At 42.1% G+C, this 15,805-nt stretch overlaps 1 protein-coding gene across 1 annotated transcript; it reads right to left on the bottom strand.

Annotated features, from left to right (window-relative positions):
* Positions 1-840: 840 nt before the first annotated feature.
* On the bottom strand, positions 841-10,083 carry maneal (mannosidase endo-alpha like). The gene is made up of 4 exons (XM_079368199.1): positions 8,926-10,083; positions 8,423-8,532; positions 2,750-2,826; positions 841-1,844 (listed from the first exon to the last, which is right to left on the bottom strand). Exons 1-4 carry the CDS (start codon positions 9,428-9,430, stop codon positions 1,208-1,210), a joined length of 1,329 nt encoding a protein of 442 aa, XP_079224325.1. The 5' UTR covers positions 9,431-10,083; the 3' UTR covers positions 841-1,207.
* Between the last annotated feature and the right edge of the window lie 5,722 nt (positions 10,084-15,805).

A 15,805-nucleotide genomic window follows, 5' to 3' on the forward strand; every position in this document is an offset into this window, starting at 1 on the left:
TTTATCTATTGTTTATTTATGTTGTTTAAAGGGTCACATCAGCATGTTTTTGGACATTCAAATAAAGTTTTCACCTGGCTACATTGTGCATCATTTTCAGAACACTTTCAGACACTTTAAATCTCTGATTATAAAATAAACTATATGAACAGGTTCTGTATTAAAGAATGTTTTTATGACATAGATTGCGTGGTCTATATAGACAATCCCAGTGTTTGCATAACTCCTCAGTGATGGAACGATGTTTGCTACCACTTCTCATCCTGCTAGTGTTTTCTGCATTTCACTATTTCACTGTCCACAAAGAATCCAGCTGCATCAGGATAAACTCTGCTCATTCATCCCACTATGACCTGCTTCTTTACCTCCTATATCGCATCAGTACAGGATCACCTGTATTTATAAGTAATCAATACAGGTCCAGAAAGATTACATGAGTAAACACAATCTTTCTTGCTAAATAAATACCGACATGAGACATATCTGTTAAAAACAAGAGGCATGTGGTTCATTTATCACCATGACATGATATTGGGGAGCGGACTGTGATGTGGCTCGGGACACATGTGGGTACACATGACCAGATTGTGTCTGTTAATCCGATTAAATTACGATGAAGAATTCTCAACCTCAAAATCTTCAACTGCAGTCAACTTCTAATGCCAAACAAGAGAAGCCAGAAATACTGTAGAAAGCACCCTCTGCTGGTTAGAAATAAGTATTGCAATATATTTTTTCTCTCAAACATTTGAATTGTCGCAAGGTATCATTACATGCCTACTTCTAACATTTCTTGGCAGGACATTTGATTATGGAGGGAAACCACTGATTCACCAACAGTAAACAGACGCACATTTTAATTGGTCCTTTGAGAAAAAACAGGAAAGAACAGTCTTTCATCATAAGAAAGTAAGAAAAAAACCCTTCAGAGCAAAGTTGCTGTACAATGCTTCACTTTCTTAAAGTTTCAAACAAAGTTGTTCGCAGGAAAAGATGATTGGCTGTCTCTCATTTTGACCTCACAGCTTCAACACATCAGTGACATTATCAGCCTGTGCTAAAAAAAATTGTTAGTGACAAAAACGGTACGGGGTAGAGTGAACATTTAAGGAAATTCTTCTCACAAGAAATCAGAGTAGAAGAAAAACACAGATGGATGAACTGCAAGTCTTTAACAGAGCATACACTCACAAAATGACGTCAAGTCTTACATCAGCCACTTGTCCTTCTCCTTGTTAAAGTTCTCCGCCCACTGACGTGTAAGCTCTAAATAGTGATCCGCTTGGTTGGGTTGGTAGTCCAGGTACAAACGAGTGACTGTTTTCTTGGGTACAGCCTTCTCGATTTGTGTACCTTCATGCCATTGGTTAAAAGAAGTGATGGTAACTAGTTCTGGTCTGACAGACAGAGCTGCCTGCAGCGACGTCTCGTAGTAGCGTCCGTTGACCCGGTTCCTTGTGTTGTGATTGTTCCACGGTCGAACAGCCGTGTCCACGTAACCCGGACCAACACTGGGAATAAAAAGCAGATTGTTCGCATCGCAGAAGGCCTTAACGGCTTTCCAATTTTGGTGTGACGAGCCAAAAGAGAAGCCGTTGGAGGCAAAGTACGTGTAAATGCCGTCAAAGCCGCTCGCTTGGATGTCATGCTTGTGGCGCTCTTCGACGATGAGGGCGACGAAAACGCCGTCGTAAGGTGTGCCTCTGATGCTGTGGGAGCCTTTAAGGGTCAGCAGCTCCGCCCAGGACTCTGGTGGCGTCAGGTATGAGTCATAGACATAAAACAGAGGCAAGACTTGCCCAGTGCTGGACTTGAACCTATAGAAGGCGCCGTGTTTTCCGTACCTGGGGGAAAAAAAAGAAGGGTAGAATTTCAAACTATTGCAATATGCAAAATACTGCAGAGTGCATCGCACGTTGTAGAGCAAGCTGCTTTAATTAGACTATTGACAATCATTGAGCATGTTGGTTTTTTTTAATTTTTTTTAAAAAATGATTATATGGTCTCACGCACCCATTAGGACCTTTCGCGTGTGATGTTTATTTTGCACATTGGGGTCTCATTTAAAGGAGGTTTTTCAGGGGCAGTCCTCCTAAAATTGTCCAGAAATTTCCACAAGTGCATATGTCAAAACAGCTTCAGATGATATTTGTGCTTGAGCAGGGCTATGATTTATTTTCCTCTCAGCTCAAACATTGTTTCCTCCTCATACAGATGGTGAGCACAGCGGGCTTCTAAAAATATTGGCAGCAACATAAAACCCAGGATTCCGATTCAGCTCGCAGCCCTCTAGCCTGCGCTTTGATTTGACTCCAGCCTTGTATGACTGTAAACACAGCATCACTCAGCCTCTTTATTCTTGTTCCCGGTCACAGTGAGAGATCACGGGCTTCTTTTTTTTCCCATGAATATCTTATTCGATGAAACACTATCTGATTAGCCTTAAGTCTCTCTGTTGTAGTGAATACAGTTTATTGCTCTTTTTAGCTGAATCTCATTAAATAGGCAGACAAAGAGCCGGGCTCTGTCAGGATAGATTCTACCTGCTGATCTCTTACAGCCGGATTACAGCAGAGAGACATCTATATTTAACAACTACCTTCCTCGTCTTTCCCCATCAGACTTCATGTTTCACCACATCACTGGATTTCTAACGTCAGCAATCTGATGTTGCGGAGAACAGAGCGTGACCTTTTGGAAAACAAATCCAGCCACAGAGGAAAGTGGAAGCCCAGAAGAAGAAACATACTTGTCAATAATGTATTTGATGTTGTCATGCATGCTCTGGTCCGTCCGTCCTTTGTACGGCTGGATGTGAAAGGCCACCTGGGCAAAACACAAAGAAACATTTGAACACAGACGTTAACGAGGCGCTGATAGTATAAATACTCAAAAACCTGAAAAGTAAGAAGGTTGTGCAGTGAGTTTTAAACGGAGCTTGTTCATTATTCCACTGTGTCATTTGTTTTGATGGACAGGCAGAATGAATGCAGGATTTAATTAGTAGTCCAAGGACCACACTCATTATTTGGCCTCTCTGTCTGTGAAGCGCAGGGTTGGTTGAAGAGCAGTGCTGCACTCACTCTGCTACTTGTTTCGCTGCAGTATCTGCATGTTGTAGTTTTTTTTTTTTGCAGATACAGAAGCATTACAGAGAGGTTTAACGAAGAGGTCAGACAGATTTTTCTGTCTGAAAAGGTTCACTTCTTAGCCATAAGTAAGGTCCTTTACCTGCTTTTTGTAAAGTGTTACCTGTTGTGATTTGACGCTATACAAATAAAGATTGATTGATGAAGATTGATTGATTGACTTCGTCCCCAAATTACACCTCTGGGACATTCAGCTTGAAGGGGAGTGAATATTATGGCTTGAGACGGCGGTCTGAAAAGTGCTTTTGTGTGATTTAGTTAAGGTGGGACAGGCAGATAAAAAAGTCTAACTTTAAGCCTTAATATACAAATTATAATGTGCACATGTGTATCTGTAGGTTATCTGTACAGTTCACCTGTTGTCATGTTATGTGTTTGTAAATTCAGGAAACTCAGTGAAGCTGCCACAGGAGCCGTTCTGAGCACTGTTTACTTCCTTCTCTTTTCTCTTTTTAGTGCGTCTTTAGTTTTTTGTACATTTCAGGGAAGTATTTTGAACATAATGGAAAGTTCAGCTCCCCTTAACCCTTTATCGGGCAAGTGACTATTTGATTGATAATTTCGGTACACATTACATATGGCCAGCCTTCTGCACCTCAGTAAGGTCGAGAAGCACGTCTTTGTGATCCCTCTTATTATGGTCCTAAATGACGCTCACATAACTAGGATTTAATTTATAAAAGAAGAAAACTGACAGCGGAATAAAAGAGGAATAATATCACACAGCTGTGAAAAAAGTTGGAGGATGAAACATAGTAAGAGGTGAAACTGAAACCAAATGAAATGTTTTAAATCAAAGCTTCAGACGAGGTCATGATGTACCATCATTATAACACATCTCTCTGATCAGGCCCTTAGCGTGCTGGACAAAGTCACATATCTGGGACCTGGGATGACTGGAGGGATGCTCAAGCTGATCTGCTGCAGATCTAATGTTCAAACAGAGCGTTTTAGAGCTTCTTATGGTGCAAGAACAGAAAAGCTCCAATGAGAAAGCTACAGGTTGCATATGATGATGTATCTGAAATATTTCTCAAAATGACCAACAGGGTGGAGGGCAAGTTAGACGTTATTGACCAATAATATCTTCACATTTCATGCTGCATTACGACATTTTACTTTCACATTTACATGTTGGCTAATTGATTCAGAAAATGTCAGTGACACAACGTATCCCTCATGTTTCTAGAAAGACTGGTGAAAAATATCTCTTTGAATTTGAATCACTGACAAATTGTGAACAGCAGTGATTTTATCCCTTTGTTGGTGTCCTGTATTTTTATTTCTTGTGCTTTTATTTAACGATGATATTGACCTATGGGTCTGTCGTAAAGTATAAAGTTAATGTTATATAACTGTCATACCATGTGTTGCTTCATCATGTTTAGCATAACGAATCACATCGATAGTTGCATTTCGATACCCACCCCTCATACAGACAGAAAACAGGATTAATAGATTAGAAGTGTATCAACAGAATTTACATTTTAAATGAGACACAGGAATCTGTGTTCAGAAAACAAAGATTGGAAATGTTGCTGTAGGGAAATTCTTTGTTTCAGCTACATCCAATTTTAACGGTAAAAAGCTTGAGTTAAAGTCTGAACATCTTCCTGGGTCTGGACGGAGGAGTGCACAGGGCTGTACCAGCGCTTCCTTCAGACACTCATTCTTTATACGTCTCCTTTATATTCAGGGTGGATAATGCAGCTACTGTTCCTGATTCAACGTATTTAAACTGTCATAAAATCTGTTTTTCTTTTTTTTTTTTTGTTGCATTCAGTGACAGTGAACATATAGTGCACCCGGGCCTCCCTGTGTCGAGCTCCGTGAGGAGGTGAAAGGCGAGTGGCGGATGCTCTCTGTCACGCACGGCAAACTGTGGCACGCTTTGATTGCTTCAGTCACAAAGGGAAGAACAGTTCTGCTGCAGCGTAGCCGCACACAGTAGAGCATTGACGGAGCTGTCGAGCCACAAACATCGAGTGCACGACGCCCACTCCATTTTTTTTTTTTTCCAGAAGAGGCTGCAAGGTCTTCCCAAACAGTTTCCATGGCAACGCGACAATGTTTGGCGCGCAGGCTCGAGCTTGTCAGCCGTCTCGTCTTGCTTGGAAATGATGAAAGGCCAGCGAGGTGGGACGCTGTGCAATCTGGTCCTGTTAAAGCTCGGATGGATGCAGATGAAAAGTGCTTTGTTCGCTCAGACCTCCTGCTGTGGTCCGGTGAAGACACATTCTCACATTCACACTCGGGGGGGTCTCAGGTGTGAAGCTGCTGCCGCTGCGAAAAAACAGCCCCCCCCGCCAGAACAGATTTCACCAACGTTTGGCTCTTCTTCAGACGACAAACACTAACCTGAAGCCATGTTACATCATCATGTCAGTGCATGCAACATTAAATCAGCTTGTTATGTAAACTGAGATGATGCATTTGAAAGTGCAAAAGCCAAACAGTTACAAAAGATCTGTGAAATACTTTTTACTCATGCAAGGAACATTTCTTCAAAAAAGAACAAAAAGGACAAATACAGCTGAACACAGTGCTACGCTGCAAGTTCCTGTTTTAGCCAATGACGTGCTCAGATTGTTTTTTAAGTGTCTGTCAACGTCTCAGAAGTGGCGTCTTTGTGTTTTGGAGCTGCAGGATTTTGCACTTGGCCTCATTTTTCAACACCGGAGGTAGCTGCTTCATCCTGCTGTAATTAGTTTTTTCTATTAGACTTCTGGTGTCACATTGATTGGTGCTCAGCATTTTCCACTTTGTGGATTCAGGTTGTTTTAATGGTTTCAGGAAAACAAATGAAAGTGGAACGCCTCTACTTTTGTGCTAAACTAAGGGTTTAATCTCTCTCCTCTTGTTTGCTGCTCACATCCCGACATCCACGTTTCAGCGAGCAAACAGGGTCAATCTATTCTTAATTAATGAGGACGGAGCACTAACACTGATTATAGATCTGCACGTGTCGCCCTGTTTGTAACACTAGTAGAACAATGATCCCTCTCTACTGTCCTCTTTACCTCTGCCAAAGCACTATATGAAATGACACACATGGCACTCATATACAACACACACACACACACACACACACACACACACACTTCAGCCTGTGTTTTGTGGCAGCTCTGGTGCACTGAAACACAGGAGCGGTAGCCTTGGGGTCAGCTGAGAGACACACCCGGTTGTGTAAGTTTGACAGAGACACTGTTAAGACTTCCATATAAGGAGCATTGAAAGCTCTTCTGCCCTCTTACTGCTGAATCTAAAGTCTTCGCTCAGCTTGTTTTTTCCGCTGCTGTCTAAAGCACCTTCAGCATCTTATGGTGTCAGACCCCCTCTATGCTAAAGTAGATGTGACTCTGTTGGCTAGAGCCGAGCATTGAAATAGAAAATCAACCCTAAAGCACTTCCACTCTGTAAAACTAGCTGAAACAGGAAATTAAATTCATCTCTCTGCAGCGTCCACGTTACTGTGAATGTCAGAGTTTCAGGTCAGGGCATCAGAATTGAAGATGCAACAAGGATCCAATAGGTGTAGGTAAACATTTCTGCACTGTCAGGAGCAGCTTATTGGACCAGTGCAGGCAGTGCAGCTGGAAGACTTGCTGCGGTTTCAGTTAAGTGCATGACACAAAGAGTCTCAATGATGTGTCACACCAAAGCAAAATTTACATAATGGCAAAAGTGAAACTGTCTCAGCTGTGCTGCCTTTTTAATGATACAAAGCCACACTACAACATGGAGTCATATAACCAGTGCTGCCCCGCACACTTTTCAGATAAGCCAAGTGATGTGTACACTACACATACACTATGATATGATAGACTTCATTGTCCCCGCTGGATTACAGCAACAACAATTTATGGCCGTGGGCAGGTAGCAGGACACGAATGTCCTCACTCCCTTCCACTTCCTTTAGCTTTGAATTTACCAAAATATTACCTGATGCTTTCACACATCAGTTCTCTCAGACCTCACGGGGGAAATTCTGGTCACTACTGTTAGATAGGTCCCTTTATGTGTGTGTGTGTGTGTGTGTGTGTGTGTGTGTGTGTGTGTGTGTGTCATGTTATCTCCCTGCCTGAAGCCTGGACAGGTGACCTAATTACCCAGAGGTACACAGGTGTGTAGGGGGGCGGGGCGAAGGTGAACAAAGGGAGAGGGGAAAACGTTTGTTTTTTTGAGCTGGGTGTGGTGTGGACTGAGGAGCAGGAGAGAGAGAGCTGTTTTTCTGGATGAGGATTATGGATTATGTTTTTTGAGAGGTGCAGTGTTTCCTCCTGGACATGGCTTGGGTTTGAGGAGAGTATGACACTAAAAGAGACCCCCGGGGTAAGAAAGGACCGACCAGTGAGTGCCAACCGAATGGACGTTTTCTGTTCCCTTTTTTTCCCCTTCTCTTTCGGAGCCGTTTCCACAGATTTGGACATTTCTTTTTCACGTTAAAGGGGGACTTTTCTTTTTTTTTTTGCAAGGACAATTGAATGGGTTTGTTTGTTGTTGTTTAAGGTGGTGATAAAGCCTGCATCTTTTTGAATCATTAATGAATGAATTATTATTAAGTGGATTGTTATAAGCTGTTTGTGCTCACACATGCAGCTCACCCTGAACTTTTGAGGAGGTTTTAAGAAGTTTTGGGCGAGTGTGAACGTCCCACCTGCTGTACAGGAAGCTCTTCACCACCTTTACTTTATAGACGCGAGCAAAGCAAGTAAAGCTTGCAGTAATGTGCAGTATTTTTATTTCTTCGATGGTGCTATTAATAGATGCCAGTCGGATATCAGGGCCACAGAGAGAGAGGAATAACATGTGGGAGGAGCCACAGATCGGATTCCAACCTGAGCAGCCTACAGCCTTCGTACACGGGGCGCACGCAGCAAACACTGCTCCACCGGCGCCCCGTCAAATAGAAGTGTTTGATAATGAATAATCCATCTTCCATGATCTGTTTCATTATGAACCTGTGGTACCAAAATGTACACATAATCTATTTCAGTGTCAATGCTTTGATTAAGTTTTAATTTTCAATAAAACACTCCTGCATGCTCCAGAGTAAAAACGGAGAGAACTCCTCACAGCTTTCTGCTACAATAACAAACCACTCAGATGAGGACGTTTTCTGATTCGGTGTGATTCAGCTCTTCAGATTAGATGAAAGTGTCATGATGTTCACAGTTTTAACATTTTAACTTTCACAAACATCACCGATAAGTCATTCATTCAGTAAATCATCAGAAAGGTAAAAAAAACATACCGGTTGTCTCACCAGTTACCTTGATGCTGTGCCTGTGGGCAGCGTCCATGACAGCGGGAACCAGGTCCTCAGTGGGCTCCCCGTGGTCGTCTGCCACGCCGGGAGGATACCACGACAACACCAGCACCCCTACAACACACAGGCACACGCTGTTACCGATACACACAACCACTGTGTGCCCACATGCAACAACTTGACCAGATTCCCCATCACAGCACAGGACAATAATTCCAAATGATGTCTGATTCTTTTCATGTGTTTGCATTCTTCCACTGTAAAGCAACGTGTAAGTAACTTCATAGGATCATTTCTGTGTTTTTTGGCTTTTAACTTGTCCACTTTTTATCTGGGTAAATAAAATTGTCTGTATTTCTTAATCTGGATTGTTGTAGTCTGGAGAGGAGAAACAACATTTCTTGATTGCATCATAGGTATAAAGAAATGGTGCAATACATTAAACTCCTTTTTTTGATGAGAGGGCTGGAGGAATGTAAAAAAAAACAGCATTGGAGGATTAGTTACCTGCTGCAGCTGCTTCTATCTGGGACATGTGAGACTCCAACACATTTGTGTCCCTCGAGCTGTAGGGTCCCAGTTCGGGGTAAAAACTTGAGGCAATATCTTCTGGGGGTGTGTGTCTTCCTTGGGCATGACTGGATGCAATCTTTGGGTCCCAGTGAGGCACCAGCACATGGTCCCAGTGGATGTACTTGTTGTCCATGCCGGGAGAGCCATACCACAGGTAGTAGAAGATGTGAACGTCGTAAAATATGCTGTAGTCTCGGTCCGATTTGGTGAAGACGACCTTTGTGTCGCTGCTGCCCATGTGGAACTGGCCCGGAGACACCACTAAGTCCTTCACATCCAGCCGCCTCCTCTCGGACCTCTCCCCGATGAAGTCCATGCCCGGTGCCAGGTCCGAGAAGCCGTCGCTTGGTTTCAGCGTCCTAAGCCCCATCATGGCCCCGAAAATGAAGAGGGTGAAGAGGAAAAGTGCCACAAGAGCTTTCCTGCGGAGCCGAGTCATTGTCGCTGTCCGTGGTGCTGCAGAAAAACAGAAGTCAGCGAGGGGGGGGGGGGGCACGGGTCCTCTTAATGCCAACTACAGCCCGTGAATGCAGGCATCATATTTCAGCAGGAATCAGCGTCGAGTAGGTACGATAGAAGGCGTTCAGTCACTGCAGCTGCTGTAAAATAACCAACACAATCTCATCTCACGTCCATCACCACGACCTGATGGAATCACGCACTATAATGCTCGATAAACCGCCTCCGAACAGCCATGATGCCATTTCTCCTCCCTCCGGAGAGAAAAAGTGAAAGAATGATGCCATCTCTCCTCAGTTGCCTCATGTCTTTTCAGAATACCGAATCAGGTCTGCTCACAGCTTCAAATCGCAAATGAAGCAAGTATGGGAACCTTTGTTTTCCAGCTCAAAGCTGATGCGCTACTCACTGTTCGCTTGCGCCTCACTTCGCCATCGAGCTGTTACAGCTTCTGCTGTCATCCCATCTTTATTTGGAGGGATCACATCGGGTTCTTGGAAAGCTGTGTCTGCCCTACCTTACATTACATGCACACACCGTTTTTAATGAATGCTTGTGTCAGTAGAAAGAATGACACATTTGTTTTTGTGGCGCGACCAAGAGAGAGAGAGGGAGGCGGGATTATCCCTAATCCGGAAAGATGTAGCCTATGAGGGGTGATTATTGCCCAAGAGGCAATTTCCGGTGTTGAAAAATAAAACTAGTGCAGGAGTGCAAATAAAAAAGTCCAATTCACATGTGTATTGCAGCAGAAATAAGATGTTTACAGACCGGTTAAAAAAAGGGGCGGGCGGGGTTTGCAAATGCTTAGTTAGCATGTCTATTCCCAAAATTATTCATAAACAGGTTAATTGGCTAATTTTTTTTCTCCAAAATAATGACTTAATAGTTTAAAGGTTTTAATGTGACGTTTTGTGTTTTCAGATAAATGCACCACAAACCCTGACTTTGTGTTTTACATAATTATTTTACCTTCGACCTTTATTGTGGCACTACTCACCCGTCATACAGCCTGTTGTTGTTTACAGATGCTGATATTTTTTAATCTAATTTTTAATTAGTCAATCTGGTTCAACTCTCTGGAATTTTGTCTTTTACAACCTTGGCTTCTTTTAAAAGCAGATTTCAAACATATATCTCACATCACAAGCTTTTGGCTGAGTCCTAAATAATTCTCAGAAGTCCGCGGACAATTTCTGGATCTTAATCTTGTCTGCTGGAGAGGTGCCTGTTCACTTCATGAGCACTGCCAAGGTGCCCTTGAGCTGACATCTGACATCTCTCCACTAGTGCTTGTCCTTAGGATCCTCAGTGTGTAGTTCAGTCTAAGTGTGAGTATCATGTCTCAATAACGGTGTAAAAATGTAACTTCCCCTCTCAGGATTAGTAAAGGATATCTTCTTCTTCTTCTTCTAATGGGAGTGTGTCTTGCACCTTTGTTTCAGATTTTTTTTTTCACAACGTTCTTATCTTACATTTAGGTAACTTTTTCTTTTTAGCCCACTGAATGTATACTTGTCATATGAAATGTGCTTTATAAATAAATTATCTTGTTTGAGCAAAAATCCACTAAAACGTTTTTTAAAGCATTAAATATAAATCACAACCGACATTTTTAGAGTCGACGGAGCCAGTGAGCGCTCAATCCCCGATGATCCACATTACAAAACAATGAACTGAAGCCTGTTTTTGTTTTTAATGAGAGCTCTGCTTGAGTGGTTATCGGAGAGCGGTGTGTTGGATTGCATGTAAATCTGCGTGGTCTCAAAGGAAGCAGGTGACATCTAGTGGATAAAATAAGAAGTGTCTTTATTCTCTGCAGGACTGTGGGTCTGCTTATTAGTGGCAGTGCACCGACACTGGTCCTCCATTTCTCACCCATAGATGGTGACTCTACCTTAAGATACACAGCAGGTATAGATATGTCTGAACAAATAATGCTGAGTCCGTTTTTCTAAATCAAACATTTTTAATGTTTCCAGTCTTTCAAAGATATGATGCACAAAAATATGCCTTTTTATTTGCTCTATGTATTAAATAACAATTTACTGTAATGCATATAGCAAATAAAAAAGTGTATCTCTGAGAGCCGCAGTGATGATGAGGCAAGCCTTTGTGCATTATGTCTAGTGATTCTGATGACTCAGCACCTGAATAAGTGATGCGCTCCTGTTTGCTGACTTTTACCAGTTTTCCATTTCCATATTTTACCACAGTTCAGCAGTGTTTTTAAAACTGCAAGTAAAGAGGAGAGTGAGATAGTTTTAGGATAAAAAAAATAAAATGTAAAATTATAAACACTGCTTTGTTCATTGCACTTGCAAATATTCTGGCGTTTTTACACCTGGGAACATTTTTCATGTGTAAGAAGTACAAAATGTACTCCAGTAGCTCCAATAATTCTGCTTCAGTTGCTGCTCAATAGACAAGCTAGAGTTAAGCTGTGTTATTGTATGACTTCAGTTTCTCTGTATGAACTTTTTTATCTTATATTTTCAACACACAGATGAGGACGTGGTCCACACCCACTGGTACTAACAGATAAAGTCCAAAAAAGACACAAGGCCAGTTTTTTTTTTTCCTTTGAAAGGAAAAACTGACTATTCTTCTGCTCGGCCACCAAACAAAACATTTCAACTCTTTAACAAAATGTTTTCTGTCCGGGTCCTTATTTAATGTTTGAATGACGACTGCTGCTCAATATATGTTAAAAACTAAAATAGCAATGTTTTAAAATACTGGAATTCCCCTTTAAAATGCCATTTTCTGTAACGCTACATTAATGGGTAGAATGGACTGTGCACATGTTGGTACTCTTTTGATGAACAGGATGTTAATAGCAGCTGCTGCCTCATCATTAAGATCATCTTTAAACACAGCAGGTGGCACTGCTTCATCGTTTGTATATAAAGCACTGTTGGGTGGATGAACCTTTAAAAACCTGATTTTTACAAGATGAATTGTTGAGCCAATAACGTCTTCTTATACCCTGAGTTTCTGTAGTTGTTAAAAAGCTCACTCTCTGAACTTGTCAGTATTTTTCAGAAGTGATTCCATGTGCTTGCATGGCTAATCGGCCATAGATACAAAATCAGTAATCAATAACTGTAATGGCTTTAACAACATCTGTATCTCTTGTATGATTTATACAATGTGTACCTCAATATTGGGATTCAAATCACAGAAATAAAACAAAGGGAAACCCTCATCGTTTTATAAGAGCTGTCCCTGGTGCTGAAATAGAAACCTTACAGCAAACCTTTGTGTGTCGGAGGTTACAGGAAGATGACCAGAGCATCATCGATAATGCACCTAAAGCTTTCAACTATGTCTACACACCTTTAATAAAGGTGTGTGAATTAGGCCAGAAAAAAACAATAACACACTCACATTTTATGTATTCCTTCTTTCTTTCATTGCGGTCTGATTTGTATTGAGGTAATGTCTATATTTATAAAGTGTCTCTCTTTAATCCTCATCGCTGTGCCAGGGACAGTTTGCAAATAAGCTACAGCTGTGAACTGGTGTGCAAGGCATCTGCTTTGTCTTTCATTTATGAGGAAATGTTCATTCAGCGCGTCCCTGGACGATGAACAAATACAATAAAATAACCTGAAACATGCTAATCAGGTACCATTGCAGGCTTTAACTGGGTGCTGAGTCCTCTCGTCGGCCCAGCTCCACCCAGTCTCACCAGATCCAAATATGGTCGATTCTGCCTGTAAAAAGATTTGAAAAAAAAAAAAACGGATGATGAACCAAATGCTAAACACAGGGCTTCAACACTATAGTCCAAAAACAGAGCGAGTGAGTCATGGAAGCTATTTCTACTTTCTGTTTACAGTCTATACTGTACCTTTTAAAATAAGAATTATATTAGTTTTGTTTGTGTTGCAGCTACCTGGAGATGTGTACACAGGTCGATCCAGGAGACAATAAGACGACTGACATCAAATACAGACATTTCAAAGATGCTATAAACATAACAATCAACCCTATGTATACGTAGCTGTATACATGTCCACTATATACATCTGTTGAAAGTTCACATTTTATTCTTCTTGATAGCAGCCGAAGCCACGGTTGCTTCAAACCTTCTCATGTTGCTTCAACAGACAGATTCTTTTGACAAACAAGGCTTCGGTGTGTCATTGTTTCCCGTGTTTCCCCTGCGTTGGTCCACAGCAGCCTTCAGTACCCAGAGGCTTGTTGTGGGAGGGATATCTGTCACAACATGGCAGCACATTATAGATTTGTTATTGATCCGATGTATTGACTTATTTCCCTCTGGAGGAGAGGTGAAAGGTGAGCTGACAGGCTTCCCATGGGGCCGCTGCTTATTGTCCCCCCCCTGCAACACACACGGGTCCGAGCAGTTAGTACCAAGGTGTGTTTATAACCACCACATCCACACATGCTCGACATAAATGCTGTAGTTCTTAGTGGCGCTGTAATATTCACGATTGAGGCACACGTTCTAAAAAAAGGGACGTCGCCACATCCATGGTGAGCGTGTGTGTTTTTACTTAGTGATGAGGACTGAATGAACACGTGCCGTGCTTTGTTCTCACAATCCCTTATGGGTGACCCGGGTCACCTTAGGGTGGTCTCTGCTATTGTGCAGCAGCCAGTGGGCTTTTCCATTTCCATGGTCTTTCAGAGAGCCTCCTGCTGCACCATTAAACACATGAATGGAGGGAGTCGTTTGGTTTTTATTTGCCTTAACCACACGCACACGCACACACGCACACACACATAATGCACATGCAAAATATGAAGACTGCTCCAGGTCATTCACTCAGCTGTTAGTGCATGTTTGTGTGTGTGTGTTTGTGTGTGTGTGTGTGTGTGTGGCATTACAGGAAGTTGCATGACTCAGCAGTAATGAGAGCAGCTTTGTGGTCCACTACAGCAGCTTGAAAGTGGTTATTTACCTATTAATGAGTGTTACTGAGCGACTCAAACAATCCACCATATGTTTTTTTTTTTTATCCCCTCTTGAACAGGTGGACATGACTCACCTCAGCAAAGAGACATACAAGAAGCTTTTATTCTATCTGTAACCAATATGATACATCCTGAAGAGAACCAGGTAGAGGGAGAAAAACATCTGGCGTCTAAATGTCACTACTAATCTGTGATTCTCATGAAAGATGAAAAAAATAAAGATATGCACAAACAGCTTTTATATAGAGAATATTCTGTCCTCTGAGACAGCAGCTTGGTGGTTTGTTAGATATCTGTTGTAAAATTATGATGCAGAAGTTATTCTTATGAATCACAGCACATATACACACATTTACCCCTCTGATTAGCAAAGAATCTGCACTTCAACCCTGATTACAAGGTGTTGCTGCAGCAGAGATCCTTTGATATCCTGCTTTCACCTGCTCCTCTAGGTTTTGTTTGCTTGGATGGATTGGATGGATTTTTTGTACGTACTGAATACATGAATGGTTTGAAAGACTAAAAAATGATCACCTGAAGAAGACGTCTGCTCTAGTGCTGAATTAAGACTTTTTGTGGCATTTGAGCAAGTGTGCAGAAATATCTCCTTCTTCCTCATTCTGCTGTTTTGGCACTGCCCTGCACCTGTACATGATGTGCCTACACTCGTGTTCATTTCGTCTTGGTCTTTTCCTCTCACAAATTGGTTGACATTGGTTCTTCTTATTTCATTTCTGATTGTGGCACCATTAAACGCTCCCTTTTTGTCTTACTTCTTACAATCATTTGACCAAAAACATTGGTGATTTCCCTTCTGTTCTTCTCTCTGAAGTTTCAAAAAGTGTCAATGTGAAGATTTCAATGCAAAATGGATTACATAAAATACGTGGTTGTTTTAAATATTTGCATTTGTGAGTGTCCTTGAGGTTTTTATTTGAGGTATAACTGCGCGCGTGTGCGTGGGGGAGAGTGATAGTGGGTGGAGTTATCTCCCTTCGCTCCTGGGTGCAAGAATCGTCCAAAGCTCGGATTGGTTATTTTCTCACTTGTTAAGGCTCCCTATCTGATTGGTCATGTGTGATTAATCCGTTATTGGAAATCGCGTCACCTTGACCGAAAAGGTGCTCGCGTGTACGTGTGTGTGTGTGTGTGTGTGTGTGTGTGTGTGTGTGTGTGTGTGTGTGTGCGTGCGCGCGCGCGCGCGCCTGTGTGTGTGTTCATTGGGGGTTACTGGAGGCAGGAGGTCACTGGGGTTCCTCTGTTTATTGAGAAGAAGAGAGCAGGACGAGGACACAACGCTTTCCCTTCTTCTGGAGGATTTTAAATCGGCCACACAGAGAGAGCTCGTGCACGGGAAGTTCAGCATGCAAGCAACTAATTTCATCTGATATTTTGTGCAGTTTGTGCA

Source organism: Symphodus melops (genome assembly GCF_947650265.1).
Source record: "Symphodus melops genome assembly, chromosome: 18".
NCBI lineage: Eukaryota > Metazoa > Chordata > Actinopteri > Labriformes > Labridae > Symphodus > Symphodus melops.

Coding starts and splice junctions, on each gene's coding strand:
- maneal (XM_079368199.1), bottom strand. CDS start 9,430: ATGACTCGGCTCCGCAGGAAAGCTCTTGTGGCACTTTTCCTCTTCACC. Junction 2,827..8,422: donor CCCACAGGCACAGCATCAAG/GTAACTGGTGAG, acceptor TGTTTTGCCCAG/GTGGCCTTTCACATCCAGCC. Junction 1,845..2,749: donor ATCAAATACATTATTGACAA/GTATGTTTCTTC, acceptor TTTTTCCCCCAG/GTACGGAAAACACGGCGCCT.